Consider the following 16,467-nt stretch of genomic DNA (forward strand, 5'->3'; position numbering starts at 1 on the left):
ATCTTTTTCTACTTATTGAACTCCTAAGACTAAACTTCTTTATCACCTACAAGGTCTAACAGATATTTCTTTCACCTATCAGGCTTTAACAGCCTAAACCAAGACACTGGCACTCATTAATATTCAAACAGCAGTGATACCATCTCAATCTTCAAGATTAACATGCAAATCATTTTTTAGCTGAATGTTTAGTGGAAAATAATAAAAATAAAGTTTAAAGCAGAGGAAGAAAGTGGTTGAAAAGAAAACATTATTTCTTCTAGAAAGAGGAGTCTGAAGGAAGACTGTAACAACAGAAGGAATAAATACTTAGGCACGAGATGCTGACCAAATAATAGACTTGAGCTCTGAACATTTTTCCTAATCATTATGTATCTTACACTTTTTATAGAAGTTGAAAGGAAGCAGTAGAAAAACCTAGAGGAAGGAAAAATACAGCTGAGTAAGCAGGAGAGGAAGGGGCAATGAACCAACCGGTTTCCTAGAGCAAAGGAAGGCTCTCCCGAGGAACCTGCAGGCCGTGGATACCCACCAGTGTCATGATGCCCAGCCTGTCCACCTCCCGCGCCGGGCTGTGCGGGACGCGCCGCGGCGTGGAGCGGCCGCTGCCGGGCGGGGAGGAGCCGGCCAGGGCCCCGCCGGCGTACGAGGGAGGGATGGAGCTCATGGAGCGGAACCGGCCGTGCGCGTCCAGGCTGCCGCTGCCCACCCTGCTCTCGATCTCCTCGGCGCGCTGCTCCGTGTTCTCCTTCTCCTCCTGGATCAGTCTGGGGGAAAGAGAGTCTCAGAGGAACGTGACATTCCAACAAGGGCCATACAAACAGAATGGGGCTTTGAAAGAAGCAGCATTTAGCAGAAAAACATGGAGAAATTACCATCTTCCGAGTCATTTTTATCGAAAGCTCCACAGCAGACAGGCCGTACCTGATCTCTTTGTTGATTGCATCCAACTGTTCCTGCAGCATTATGGCCAAAGTCTGAGCATCAGCCTGACCACTTGGTGACAGCAGATCAACTGAGCTGAAAATGGTCTCCCTGTCGTCCTCCACATCAGACACATCCACATCACTCTCAAATGCTTGTGCCACGTTTGCCAACACACTGGCTTGCTGGGCCCGCTCCCAATCCTGCTCGTTCAGGGTCTGAACCTACAAGAATCCATAAAAAAATAAATCCAAGCTCAAATGGGAAAAACACGACATCTCTACTGCTTATCAAGATATTTAAAATAATTTATGTAAGTCTACTTACATGCTGAATGCATCCATCAAGACAGCAATGTTTAGAGAAATGTAAAAAAAAAAAAAGCTGTAATGTTGGAAACTTTTAAATTTCATTTAACTGGAAGATGCAAAACAGGCTCATTGAGCCAATTATACCATCACATATTTTGGCTATACACACTTTTAATTACAGAAGAATTTTGCTATCAATTCCATGGGAACTATGGAATCAGTTTTATGTAATGAGTGCTTATGTGTCCTGAAAGGAAATTGGAAATGCTTGCAGAACAGTAATATGTTAAGAGTACAGACACAAAAGTAGAACTGTTTCAAATTGTATTTTACAGGCTTATCAAAATTTAAAAGCAAAACCAAAAACTAAAAAAAACCCCAAAATTGGAGTTCAGAACCGCAGTCTTGCAACTATTTGCAAACAATTAAAAACACCAGCAGCTGGTCATGAGTTGGTAACACTGGACCTATAAAATCCAGGAGTTTAGTGGCAAGTACTCCCAATTCTCAAACCTCCTTTCACCTGATTAGCCTCATGCATTGAGCTAATCTGTTCTGTTGTCACAGTGCTGTCTGTATTTTCCTTCCTTACCTTTGAGGGCTCGTCTCTGAGAGCAGCCAAACGGCCCTTCTGGGGCCGCCTCAGCACGGAGGAGGTGCCGTAGGAGTCTGTGTGACTGTCCCCCACAGAGGAGGATGCCACAGGGAACCTGAAATCTGGTCTGCTGGAACACAAAACCAACATTTCATCCTTACAAAGGGAGAAGGAAACCAAAAACAAGTCCCCCAAAGGATTCCTCTTGTCCCACCACTGCCAATTGTTTTTAAGTATGTTTTTTAAGCAGTATAAAAATTGCTTTATATGCTCTATAAAAATGAATTTTATAAATATTTGCAAAAATATTTGCACTTATAATAGACAAAATTGTCTTTAGCATAGTGACTTTAAAGAAAATAGGAAAAAACCCAAACTACTACTGGTACCTATGATGAAGTGATGTGGCTCTGAGTCTCACTTGGTCATTTTCAGCCCTTAATGCATCAACATTTAAAACAAGCTGATCCTGGAAAAATAAATAGAAAAAATGTAAAATAGGCTTTTTAAAAAAATTAGTGTCAAATACAAATTTATAAACTAACCTTTAGGTTTTTTATCTCATTTCTCTTGCAACTTGGAAATAAAAGATTTTAAGATATACCCTTCAACTATTTAAACATTAGTTTTGCTACACACCATACAGCACTGTCACAAAAGGGCATCCCAGAATCATTTTGCTGCCTCTCTACCCTGACTCTAGTAATGACAATATGTATTTTAAAAACAGCTATGAAATAAAGTTCACTTGCTACTAAGGTTACTATAATTAAGTGGTGATAATAAGAAACAAGAAGATTTGTTCAAGCTCTCTGCACAAAAGGATCTAGCAGCACTTACTTTTAACTTGAACGTTTTTACAGGCTCTAGAAACCCTGAATTGCGCAGAGAGATCCAATGAATGAGAAAACAATGAAAGTCTAAATAAAATAAAAAGTGGCTGATGATGAACATCTGTAAGGAGGGACCTTGTCATTTCCAGGACAAGCAGAACACCAGGCAGCTGCTATTGCTAAGGAGCAGCCAAGTCTAATAAATATTTCTCCCTCTGCTCCCCAGTTCTTAAAACTTAAAAAAAAAAATGTTAGCAGTTGCACAAGCATTTCAAGATATTCAATGCTTTGAGAAAACCTCATGGAAAAATGCCCAACATTAAAAGTACTTCTCGTTTGGTTTTACTGTTCAAGGTCATGTGTACAACAGTATAAAAATTCTACACAATCTCCACACTTGGGCTAACTGCCAACATATCCAGGCACTTCACAGATTCAAAAGTGTGTTAAGCCTTGGACTAAAAGGTTATGTATTAGCTATAAAATCTTCCTAAAACTGTGGCACACAATACCATAAAATAACCAATAACAGCTCCTTTCTCTTAAACAGAGCAGGAAATGTTAAGTTTTATGGGGAATTAAAATCTGATTCTGCTATGTAGCAAAGCAGCAATTAAGTTCCAAGATAATATTTCAGAAATGCAGAGTGTACCTTTTCATGCTGAAGTTCTTCTATTTGTTTTTTTGCATTGTCAATTTCTCGAAGAAGTGAATTCTGAAACAAAAGGCATCACAAATTAAGTCACTCATAAGCTGCTTTACACTTTTCAACCATAACCATGATGAGTATCAAAAAAAATTCAGTCAACACTACACAAATGCATCTTAAAATTACAGATCCTTGACTGCTTCCATCATTTCACTTTGGTTATAGTTGAAGGCTTATCCTTCCAGGTGTACAGCACTCTAAATAATGGATTTGGTAATAGTACTGGTTCCATAAATCTTTAATAGCAATAGCAGCCTTTTAAGGCTCCATTTGACAAAGTCTAACTAGTAAAAAAAAGGAAGAATTACGGAATAATTCAAAGTCATTCAAAAAAGACCGTATGATCAGAACAAAGTCTTAAAATTTTACCTGCATGTTTCTTCCCAACTTAGCATAAAAGAATGAGCTGGAAGCCTCAACAAGAACACTTTTCTAGAAGCTGTGAACTACAGCAAATGACAAGTAGAGTTTCCTCATTATTCACAAATGTAGTTATGGTTTGGAAGATAAGAGGGAGACAGGGTCAACCCTAAGGCATCACCAGTTATTCAAGCATTAGGCACGAATGCAAGAGGAAGCAAACGTTCAGCAAGAGTCTGGGAACATCACTGAGGTTCCAAAGCATTTTATTGCCATGACTTTAAAATCAAAGACACTCAGCTTTTCCTGAAACATTTCCCCAGATGGCCATTTCACCCTCTAGTAAAAGAAACCAAGTATTTTTTTAATCCAAGACCAAGCAATTCAAAGTCAGCATCAAGCAAAGTGCCACTTTAGAAGACACTTTGAAGTTAGGGATCTAACTTCAAGGTGTGCATGGAAGAAGAATCCGTAAGGACCTAGATCCAAAAGTAGAAGGGAAGAAAAGGAGTAAAAAGTGTGTCAAAAGAGATGACCTGAGTGCAGGGGAAAGCTCCAAGATGTGCACTGACAATGCAGGAACAGCCCATTCACACTCATATAACGAGTCTCAAAACGATCTACCTGGGAAGAACTGCAGGAATCCCACAATGACTCAGGGGAACTGGAACAGCCAAAAGCAGTGGGAAACGAAACTGAACTGGAAAGGTCAAAGTTCCAGCACTTTAGGCTTCCTGTATTACACTGGATATGCAATCTGCACCAGTCAAGTGCAAATTTTTAACCAAAAAAGGATACAGCTTCTTAAAAGCTGCCTTCTCAACACTGCAGTGCAGTGCCCAGGGACAACCTCAAAAAATGACTTTTAAGAGCATATTTTCCAAATCCACACTAAAAAAAGTCTTAACAGAACCTACTTATAAATAAGGTGTTTGTGTTTATTTGCTGAAGTTACAGACACACTGCAAAATATGCACAAATCATTACAGAATTACACATTCAGTACTGGAATGTGACTTGTTACCTTATCTTCCAGGGCAGCCATCCTCTCCTTGAGATGAAGCTGGAGCCTTTCATTGGATTCAGACAGGAGCTTATCAACAGTTTCTGACAAACGTTTATTATGCTCTTCATTCATCTTCTCTCTCTGTCTAGCCTGAGATACAAAAAAGCTGCTGAAAACCCCCCAAATTTGCAGTATCTCCAGCAACTTCCAGGTTATGAAGGCAGCAAGCTCTCTTTAATCCAAATGCATTTTCTTTAACAGCAATATTTTTCCAAAGAGGAACACTGCATGTGCCTCCAGAGCTCTGTAAAGGGAGTCTAAGGGACACTTCAGTCTTTAATAAGTGATACAAGATCAGAAGTTTAAAAATCTAAGCCTACATTAAAAAAATCTTAGAAAGGCACAATTCAGAATGGATTCCATTATTTATAACCCAGGAAACAATTTGTCCATAGTCATTTAATTCAGCAAGGTTTTTCAAACTTTCATTGGAGACTTTCAGCACATTTTCCTTGAGGTTTAAGGTTAGCCACAGTACAGTGACTCAAATCTCACAGCTATCAGCCAGCCTAAACTCTGGCTTTATTTTAAAGCTGAGAAATCAAACCAGCTTTGCTGACGAGGATTAGGTTCTTTCTTTCAGCTTTTTATCTTTGTCAAAATTATGTGCAGTACCCTTTGCAGTTCTTGATTCTTCTCTTCAAGCTGTGCCTCCATCTGTCTCAGTCGCTCCTCGATATTGCCATGTCTCTCCTCAGCCTGTCAAGTTGAGAGCAAAATTAGAATTTGGGTGGGTTTTTTTAGGTTTCAAAAGCACAGAAACACTGAGGCACAGGAATATTTCAAACATGCTTTTGCACAACTGCCATTTATGGTAAAGGACAAAGCAGAACAGATGTTTTTCTGTCACCAAAAGGACCTTGCAAGAGTTCAGATGGGAAGTAGCAAAATGATGACACCTCTCACCTCTAAGTACCATGAATCAACTCCTGCTTGCAAACGAGCTTGCAACAGCAAAGTTCATTCATACCCCCAAGAAATAAAACTAAAAAACAAATAAAAGTAAAAACTAAGTGCATTTGCAGCTTCTCCTCACTAGCCTGGACGATGGGACCCTTTGTTAGTAATCATGGCAAAGCAGAAAGCAGCAAGCAGAGACAAGGACTAATATACAAATTCTACCTTCCTAAGCTTGGTGGCAAGTTCCAAAACTTTAGCATCTTTAGCAGCAGAGCTCCCAGGAGACAAAAGGTCAGACTACAGAGCCAGTTAGGGACAGGAAAGATAACAGGGAAAGAAATGAAACTAAGGCTTTGAAAGAAAACATGCACACACACTTGAAAAGGCTCATTTGTAGTTAACTAAATCTAGTTCCTTAGACTTCATTACTCCATTTTTAGCCCTCTAAAAATCCTGATGTTTGGTAGTACCACAACTTCTCTCGCTCCCCACTTGCTTCACTTAGCTAGCAGTGGAAGAAATTTAGGTTTCCCTTTCCGAAACGGTTCGTGTTTAGAAGACTTTATACCTATTACTGAATAATTTTAATAAAAAGCACCAAAATAATAATTCAGAGATGTATTTTTATGATGTAAAAGAGTTAACAGAAAACCCATTTGAGTTCCAAAGAGCAGAAACTAAAAAAAAGAGATTAAAAATTTAAGAAATAAATCAGAGAGTTTTCAGAGAGATCAATGGAAAGAAAGCAGGAAATAAACATTAAAATTTTCTGAATTATTTGTGGGAAAACTGGAAACCAACTGTAACCAAGCCAACACTAGGAATGGATTTCCTGCAGTGGGACACCAATGGAGAAGGGAGCCTGGAGGACACTGTGCCACCACCTCACCTTTGTAAGTGCTGCAACTCTCTGTGCCAGCTCAGCCTCCACCTCTGGCAAAGTCTCAGCTTTCCTCAGGGTCTGCTGCAGCTTTTGCTCAGCCAGTTCCAGTCGTTCTTGCAGTTGCCTGTTCTTATCTTCACTCTGTACAACATTATGGCCAGCAAGTGTTGAGAGTGAAAGAAGTGATCAGTTACAAAGTGGTTGGCTAAACAACCATTTCTGGTTTATAAAGTTGGACTATTTCATGTCAAGCACTTGTCAAACTTCCTCCCTCACTAAGGCCTGTAAAAGTCAGTACACACTATGCAGATCTTAAAAGCTTAGCTCAGAATGAGTAATTCTCAGCCACAAAACTTAAGATGCTTGGATACACATACAGCAACTTAAAAATCCAGAATTAATAGGGACAACAGCCCTGTTGCCCCAAGATGAAGTGCACTAAATTTCTCAAAACCATTTCCCCTTCCCAGTAAAACTGCCTCCCATCTTTATTCCCAGGGTAAAACTCTCTACAATGTACGACTCCAGCTCCTGAAAAAACAATCACTAATAACAGCACATTACAGCTGATATTTATCTTCCTAAAAGCAAAGTGCTTCAGCACAGCATGAACATTAATTATCTCCATTAGCGTTATGCTGAGCAAAATGTACTTCATCTCGTTTGAAACCACAACCTGTCGGTGCATGGAGTCTTTAGTGGCAATTTCATTTTCAAGTTTATCATTGAGGTCGTGCACGGATGTAGCTTCACGTTGTGCAGCGAGGTAGCGTTTCTCCAGAGTGGTGATTCTCTCCTCCATGTCCTCCTTCTGGGCCAGAGTCTGGGACACAAGTCAGAATTTGAGAAAGAATTATTTAGTGATCAAATAAAAATTGAAAAAAAACCAACCAGGTATTTCTGTTATTTTTCTCAGCAGAAAATGAAGTAGAAAGAAATGACTTTTTAAAAACAGTGAATGATTAAAAACCGCTGGTCTTTATTATCTTACACCACAGATCTGCTACTTACCTTTCCAATGGTACACACACAGCAAATCCTGACTTTCTGGGGATGGTCAGAGAGTGTTCTTGGATTTAACTAATTCTATCTAATAAGGATGTGTGGGACCTTGGAGATTAGAGAATCAGCAGTGACAGGAACTGTCAACCACACCACTGAAATTCAAGGGATTCCTCAACCAAGTGCATCTTTTACAAATGGAAGCATCAGGAGTAAGCTGAGCATGTATGACAAGATCAAGCATCTCTTCCAGAACATGCTGAAGCTGGCAATGCTAAATCACTAATACATTAATGAAATATCTAGTTAGTCATAGAGTTATCCTGAAGACAAAATCTTTTAAATGACTGGTCTTTTAAACAAAAACCAGACAAACATCATGTCCCAAAAAACCATTTTCTTCCCATCTATCAAACCAAAGACATTCAAACAGCAGAAAGGTTCAACTGGAACATGAAAGAGACTACAGTTTTATAAAGCAATGGCATTTGTGACTGCCCAGATTCTGACAGCTCCTTCCTCACCTCTCGTACATCCCTCTGTAACTTTGTGTTCATTTCTTCAGATTTTATTAGGTCTTTCCTTGCTGTGTCAAGATCTTCTTCCAGCTCGGTTACTCTGCTGGACAAAGCAGTGAGGCGTTCTTTCATTTGTGTCTGCTCTTTGTTTTGCTTATCTATGATGTCTTGGAGTTCAATCACTTTAGCAAGGTTCTCATCGTGGCATAATGAACCATCAGAGGATCTCTGTTAAACAGGGGAAAAAAAAGTGTATTAGCATGATGCAAGTAAGACTGGAAAACGAATTGTTACTCACCTGTAAACATCCCTCCCCAAAGATAATTTTATTATTGGATAGACTGCAAAAACTGAAGTTTTGATAACTAAGACTTTTAATTAGATGATCACTCAAAAATATTTTATTATGGTTTAAATTTAAAATGTTATAGTTAATGATTAAAAATCAGACGTCAGCTAAGCAAAGTAAATAGTTGTACCTTCCCATTTGTAGTAGGTGTATTTTCTTGTTCATGATTTATATCCAGCATCCCATCTGGAAGTGTTTTCTTCTGATTATTTTGCTCTTTCAGAATCATTAACTAAAAGAAAAGTTTACAGACACATGTTTCAAGTCAATTCCTTTCTCACTAATAATATAAGGAACAGCTGCAAAAGCAAAGGAGCAAAACAACAATTACTGATTCTACTGCCAGGTATGTATTAATAAAATCTGGCACAGGCACTCAAATACCTTATGCCACTGCAAACCCTTATTTTAAAGGCACAGGAACTTTTTTTGTTGGTTTGGTTGGGGTTTTTTTGGTTGGGTTTTTTTGGGGGCAGAGAGGGTGCCAGGAGGCTGAGGTTCGGTTTTTTCCTCTCCTGCTCTTTCAAAGCAGCTAAGTTAAAAATTAACAATTATTCCATTTGGCAAGAAATCAAAAGCAAGAAGTGAAAGTGAAACTTAATAAATTACTCTGTACAAATATTGACTGAAACACCCACAGTGGACACATGAAGCCTCCTTTTAAGACACAAACCTACCTCTTTATGTGTAGTACCTAGTTCTTCTTCCAATAAGCTACATCTTTCAAGTGCTACTCGTAGCCTCTCCCTTACCTGAAAGGGTAATTTCAAATTATTTGAAATCATTCAAATCAAAACGAAATCAATTTCACTTGCTGCCATGCCTTTACAGATAATAACGCTATTTCCATTACGCTTAGAAACCTTCTTCATCTGGAGTCAGTACTAACACATGCTACCAAAAAAAGATAGCCAAATAATGTGTATCTTATAATCTAGCTTTTTCTTTTTTGTCATAAGCAACACGACCTGTATATTTAAGCATTAAAGAATTAAACACACCCAGAATTTGCTTGTCCTTTTGCAAGGCACAGACTGTGTCTGCTTTTGCTCATTTACAACATGGAAGAACAGGCAAAATTCCACTTAAAATCATTTGCCAGATTTTATATACAAGGGTCACAAAGTTAGGTAAACTGGAAGTTGGCAACAAAATTCACAGTGAACTTCAGCAGCTGCATATCCTGCTGCTAATATCAGGCACCACTGAAGGGAGGAGTTCCTTTCTATCCCAGTGTAACCAGATTCCCTTCCTCCTCCTCTCTCTAGTCCATTTCTTTACTAGATAATCAAAAGGATAAATCCTGATGTTGTACAGGTAAGCAGCTGTGTGCATTCCTACAGCAAATATATTGCTCCTGAGCCATGCTGAGTTTACATTAACACAACTAAAGAAGCACTTGAATAAACCACAGCACCTTGCTTTAGTTAAGTGCAGCATCTTAATTTAGGAGAGCAGTTACTGATGTAGTTACACTTCAGAGATTTCTACAACTTCAGTGCCTGGCCCACACAAAAGAAACAGGATAAAAAGATGCTAGGGACAACATTTCATTACCTTCTCATCAAGGGCTTTATGATGCTCAAATAAAGATTTTAGTGCTTTGAGAACTTCTACTTCACTAGAAACTCCTGCTGGAGACTGAGCTTGTCTCTTCACAACAGTCATCCTGAGGGACCGCTCGTGCCTGGAGACAAGACACTCCAAATGTTCCAGTAACAGCTAAAGCAAAAGGAAAAAAAAGAAAGGAACAATGCTTATTCCTGTTCAGTACAACTGCAGAAAACTTTGCCTCCTAAAACATCAAGTTTAGAGTTCTAAACTTCAAATTTCAGACACAAAAGATACTGTACTGAGCGTAAAGACTCGTTTTTAACATTTGAGCTGTATTAGCAGTGTAAGCTGCTCAAACTGATCACCACAACCTGCCCACTCTGCTCCTCTGATCCCAGAGGTGCAGGATTACAAAACTTTTAACAACAAGAATCTGGATGGCAGATAGTGGTGCAGTCTTACAAGCTTTTCCTGATTCTGCACAGCAGCATTTGGAGTTGTGCACAAGCTGCCAAACCTTCTCGATCAACACACACACATTTGCACTTCCATGGGGATTTGTGTACAAATATCAGGGGAAAAGTACTCCTGGTTTTTCAAATTGAACATTCAGTGTTTCCCTCCTTGTAGCTGGATGCTTTAACAATGGTGAGCTTGGGGAAGACAAGGAACTGACCCTCGTATTATTTCTTTCTGCTTTCAGTTCAGCAATTTCTTCTTCCCTTTCAAGCAGCTGCTCCCTGCATACATTCAGCTCTTTTGTAAGCGCTGCAAATTCCTGGAACAAACCAGACAGAAACATAAGCACGTCAAATATCAGGACACAGTGAGAGCAGATTCATATGAACACTTGACAGTTCCTTGAAGCATTCATTTCAGATGTGTAAAGCCAATACAACTATAGAGTCATGCTAAGCCAGCTTCAGTTCAAGCACTTAAAACCTTTATGCTGACAACTGTAAAGAGAAAAGGTGTTTGACCAGGACTTTTGAAAACTTGTTTGTGTCTCAAGGCAATCATATGAGTTGGGGTTTCCCTGGTAAGCAAAGGGAAAAACATATTTGTCACACACTTTGTTACGGTTTCAAAGAGTTGTTGGCTTTGTGTGTTTTGGTTTGTTTTTTTAAACTACTGCTGAGGGAGACATGAAAAAACAGAGCACTAAGCAGAGCAAAATAAAGAAACCAAAAAACATGACAAATTTCAAGTCAGTATTTAATTGTGTGCAACAATGCATAATCCTGGCATGTACCAGAATACAGCTAAACACAGGAATTTCATTCATGCCTTCCTTCAGATCTCACAAAAGGGAATGAAGCAGCCCTTTCCCTGCAGTCCTGCTAGGAATCTCCGAGGATTAGAATCAGAATTTTCTGAAAGCTGAGCCTGGGGGCTCAAAGCCCTCACAAGGCTCGCCCTTCAAATTCAATAAAGATTTCACCAAACAAAACCCCAACCAAAGTGAAATAGTACAGAGTGAAGTGTCATCAGGGAACAGGAATGGAGCTAACTCACATCACTCACTTATTACTACACAGTCAATATGAGAGAGTATCTTCCCACAGTTTTGGCTTTCTGTCAGGAAATGACTGCACTAATATCTGCAAGAGCCACTGCATCCTAGACCATTTCCCCTCCCTACCAACAGCCTCACTAAAAATACTTAACATAAAAGCCATTTAAATGCTCTATCAACGCAGGGAGCATACTCTGAATAGAGCAAAAGGTACAACTATACACCACATTTAGAAGCAAACACAAAGCGTAACTTTATCTACCCTGGCAAAATTTAAGTTCTAATCTGAATCACACTGGAAATGAGAATTGGAAGTGTGAACGTGAACAAGTCCATCCTTTAGAAAAGAGCCTTGCAAGAAAGCAGCCCTCGTGTTGTCAATGCAACTTATAATGGGAAAATAAATATGCCTCAGTCACTCCAGCGGCTGGTGAACACGTCAGGAGCACTTGGATAAGAAAACAGTGAAATGCTAGTAAATAATACTCCTTTCTGTTGTCTAAAATAAGGGAAATACTCATAACAAGAGACTTGCCTAACAAACAATAGATTTGTACAGCTGACCTGGTGATTAGCAGGACGTGGTGAACACAAATAGCCAGCTAAGTGGAGACACAATTGCTGCTTCTCTGCATTTTCCAAACTTTGCAGACACACTGCTTATAAGCCAGGAGCTGCTTATCAAGTGAAAACTTAAGATGGAGCTATTTTGCAGCAAAATTCAAAGTGACAGAAAGCACATGCTTAAAAACAAAAGGCCACATCAACCAATTTATTATACTAAGCACATCTGCAAATTCTAACATGCAGCTAAAAATAAGCAGACACGGTCAAAAGACACTGCAATTTCCAATATTCATTTGGTAAACTTTGTTCTAAAATATTCACATGACTGAAAAGACAAAAAGTATGTTGCACAATATACATTTAGAGTGAACTCCTTTGGAATTACTAACGTACCAGGCTTTTAAAAGTTGCTGTGAAAAAGACAGCAATGCCACCACCACAGATGCAGAATCCATCCCTATAATCCCTGTTCCTAAATAAAAACCTGCTCATTGGAAAAAAATTTCAGTCCCTCTGCCTAATCAGCAAAAAACCTGCAAAGTCTTAATTTATTTTCCTTTCTCAACCACTAAATTATTTGATTTCTCTAACACACTTAATAATTACATTCACATAAATATTTTACTGCAGTATTTCATTTACATTCCTAAAAAAACCAGCCTGTTATTTTCAACATGGCCTGAAAATACTTCCAAAACAACCTGCTCTGTAAATACAGCTACCAGAACTTTTACACACACAAAGCAAATTACAAAAGGGTCCTGACTGCAAGGTAAACCAAGAGAGGAAAAACCTACCTCAAGCTTTGCTGGAGCTGACACAAAAATTGACTACTACAAGCTTTCCCTTCAGAATGCTCCTTCACATCCAAGCTTTCCCTGTACCTTCAACATCCCACCTGTGGGAGCTTCCAAGACTCCCGGGGAACTGGCAGCACACTCCCCTTTTGCTCTCACACAAGCTCAGGTAAACCAGAACCCAAAATTTCCATGTTTCACTGGCAGTCTCCACTTACCGTTACAGATTAGGTAATCATGGACTACTGAGAAGAGCTTGGTATGAACTTACTTCCTTGGTGTGCTTCCCCTTTCAAATCAATAGTAATGTAAGAAGAGTTCTTTGAAAAACCTCAAAAATGCCAACATTAACATTTAGAAACATCAATATTTCCCAGTTCCCCAAATGACACTGGACTGACATGGGAAGCTTTCTATTTTTCCAACCTCTATCTCCAGTTTTGAGAACAGGATGAAGAGCACAGCAAGGCCTACCAAACACTGTCTCATCATCCTTTCTCAACTTAAAACTTCTGCATAGCATCAATATATATTTTTTTATCTGTTTGAGCTTCCCCACATGAAAACCAGCTGTACATTTGAAAGGAAATCTATTCACTCTTCAGATGGTTATAGGACAGAGAGTTCTATTCCACTGCATACTTCTGTGCAAACACAAACTGTAGCACAACTAGATCCCAAGTGTGACACGAGCCATCACACTGTCAGATGACCCAAAGCAAGCATGCCCACAGGAATTTATACTGCTGCTGCATAAACACACTTAGAGGGATTTCTGGCATTGCATAACACCTCCAGTGCTGTTTGTTTTGACAAAATAAAGTTGCTTCGAGTCCCGTGAGCTGCCTAAGAAAGAACATTTGAATGTCCTTAGTTTCAGTTGACACTGCCAAAAGACGTGTCCTTTCTAGTTTTAATACTTACCTTCAATGGCAGACAATCTGATTTCCTTAAGCAGTTCAAAAGCAGAGAAACCATCTGCAGCTTTATAATCTCAAAAAATTTCTAGATATCTCATAATTTCTTCCTTGGCATTAGATGAATGTACAGAAAGAATTAAAAGAAAAATGAAAGAATCCTGAGAAACTTTCGTACTTGTCCACAAAGCTGTGTTACTTTTCTGTAATTAAGAAGACTGAGAACAACAGAATGAAGTTCTGCTCTGTTACTGGCAGCCATCAAAATAATAAATACACAGTGCTGGGGATTGACAAGAATGGAACTCACAATAAGCACTTCAGAGCACTCACACGAATCACTGGGAGAGTGCTGAATTTACCAGGGAAGTATTCCCTGCTGATTAGAACATTCTGGCAAACACCCATACTCTACACTAAACTGAAATGTTTACTGAAGAAAGTAACTTTCTGACCCAACTGAATCATTCCAAACACATCACTCTTGCTGCCAGAAATAAATATTCTCAACAAAAAGCCACATGGAGCAAGTAAGTTGGTTCTTGTTCAGTAATACATTTTCTGTTGTTTTTTTTTTTTTTGTTCTCAAGCTCCACGATTTTTTAAAACAATAGCATTTCTTCTACCTCAACCTTCAGAACCGACCTTCAGCCTTCAGTATTTTAGATGCCACAATATAAACATCCTTCCAAAAGCTGGATCTGTTAGTGCTGAGCTGTCAAGCCTGGCTGAGCTGACACACTTGGGAACTTCCAAGATCCCAGTCCAGGAACATTACGGCTTTCAGGGAACAGGTTTATTACAAACCTAACTCATAGGTCTCACAGACAGCACATCACAGACCAATAAATGCTACATGACAGGAATAGAGTATTTAACCTAGGGAAACACTTGAAGGAAACAGAGGTAATTCCTGAAAGTCTTATATCATAAGTTGGGTATTAGGGATGCTCTACAAAGAACTAAATTTGGTTGGAATTTGATCAAGCAAAAAAAACAAACAAAAAACCTTATTCCACAAGAAAATGGAACACCACTTGAGTGCACAAGGAATCGTGGATTACAAGCAACCACGTACCCAGAAACTTTATATAAATGATGAAAATATATGTAATAAAAAAAAGAGAAATATTTTAAATTCATCAAATATTATTAAATACTGTTAAAGTAGTAACTTCAGGCAATAGAGAGATGAAGTTGTGACTGTTGCATCTTTAGGAACATCTCTGACCAAAATATATGATTGGAATTTATCTGTTTAATCTCCAAGTGATATTTTTGTTTACTGTTATCATTCTGGTCTGTAGACTGAATACCAAGCAACCCACTCACAAATCTGAGCAGCTAAAGAGAGCAGGAAAAGGACAACTGGGGGAAGTGCAGGACATCAGGGGTGAAAACCAATGGGATCTGAGATAAGTTTCCATCATGATGTTTGTATTCCATATAAACCACAATTATTGCAAATGATGACTGCATGGAAATGGCAAATATACAGTCTTCAACAAAACAAGCAAAGAAAATGTAAAATATCTAGGCTTATTCCTAGGGTATTTCACAGTCACTTCATTTTAAACTGAAGGGTTTAGGTAGCACACAGTGACCAAGACCCCCAATATATTTGAAAGTTCCTAGCAAGCAAATTTTCGTATCTATTAAATCACAGCTTTGTTTTGTTTTTTTTTTTTTTGTGCTAAGAATCCAAACAATGAAATGATGAAACAGTTCAAGGGTATCGAGAGTTAAAACTAAAGAAAACTGACTTGTTTTCACCATTAAATCCAGCCTTGGAAAAAGAACAGAGTTACACACAACAGCAAATCCAGAAACAACCAACCACCAACAGAGATTATGCTTTGCCTGTTCCATGTAATAATACACATTGCTTTCAACCTTTCCATATCTCTGGCCTGTGCTAATGGGAAAGAGAAAAATCAGCCTAGACTGTGCAAAGAAAAATATTTTCCTTTTCACCTCATGAAATTAATTTCCAGTAAGCATCACGCAACCTGAATTGACTAAACTACAAACATAAAACTTATTTCAAGCATTAATAGAAATCAATTCTATGAATCAAGTTTAGCTTTTGTTCTCAAAGCCCCCAACAACTTAAGAGGGAGTGTAAGAGAATACTTCAAGTAATATTAAAATATGGATATGTCAAATCCTTGTGTTTCGGAACATTGAAAGGCTTTTCATGCTCAAAGTAGCTGTTTTTCCAAGTGGAGCTAACTACCCACCAGAGTGGGAACACACTGGAGCTCATTACATAATTCGTGTATTGACCTCCTTTCCTATTTCTGTGTGTGCATAAAATGTTTTATAACTCAAAAGACAACCACCAAAGCAGAGGTGCAGATTTCTTTACTGTCAAAAAAAAATTCTCCCCTTGCAACTAGTGGCATTGAGATATAGAAAAGGTTTAATATCACCTTTGGTTAACTCTCAAAAATCTGTATTTTCTTCGAAAAAAACCCTTTTTTATTTTCTTCTTTTCTCAGAAACTGCAAGACTGCATGAAAACACTCTAGTGAATATTGCTGCCAGCTGCCAGTCAGTGATCAATACTAAACCTGAGTCACTTCTTATCATTCCAGTCCTTTGTTTTAGCAGGTCTTCTTCAAATGCCCCTCTTGGGTTGACCTATCTAGGCTTTGTCATTAACG

General features: G+C 38.7%; 1 protein-coding gene across 4 annotated transcripts in view; it reads right to left on the bottom strand.

Moving 5' to 3' along the window:
• The window catches only part of PPFIA1 (PTPRF interacting protein alpha 1), a 54,037-nt gene that overhangs the window by 21,767 nt on the left and 15,803 nt on the right, over positions 1-16,467 (bottom strand). For 3 of the 4 annotated variants that reach the window (XM_082282901.1, XM_082282903.1, XM_082282900.1), the window contains exons 3-16: positions 10,681-10,782; positions 10,008-10,172; positions 9,128-9,202; positions 8,581-8,682; positions 8,108-8,329; positions 7,258-7,404; positions 6,588-6,722; positions 5,414-5,497; positions 4,757-4,888; positions 3,316-3,378; positions 2,220-2,299; positions 1,828-1,960; positions 925-1,148; positions 533-767 (exon numbers count right to left, since the gene is read on the bottom strand). In XM_082282901.1, the coding sequence (XP_082139027.1) occupies positions 533-767; positions 925-1,148; positions 1,828-1,960; positions 2,220-2,299; positions 3,316-3,378; positions 4,757-4,888; positions 5,414-5,497; positions 6,588-6,722; positions 7,258-7,404; positions 8,108-8,329; positions 8,581-8,682; positions 9,128-9,202; positions 10,008-10,172; positions 10,681-10,782 (1,899 nt within the window). The remainder of the gene's footprint in view (positions 1-532; positions 768-924; positions 1,149-1,827; positions 1,961-2,219; positions 2,300-3,315; positions 3,379-4,756; positions 4,889-5,413; positions 5,498-6,587; positions 6,723-7,257; positions 7,405-8,107; positions 8,330-8,580; positions 8,683-9,127; positions 9,203-10,007; positions 10,173-10,680; positions 10,783-16,467) is intronic. The other variant, XM_082282902.1, reaches the window with a different exon arrangement.

Source organism: Coloeus monedula (assembly GCF_965178545.1).
Source record: "Coloeus monedula genome assembly, chromosome: 6".
Lineage (NCBI taxonomy): Eukaryota > Metazoa > Chordata > Aves > Passeriformes > Corvidae > Coloeus > Coloeus monedula.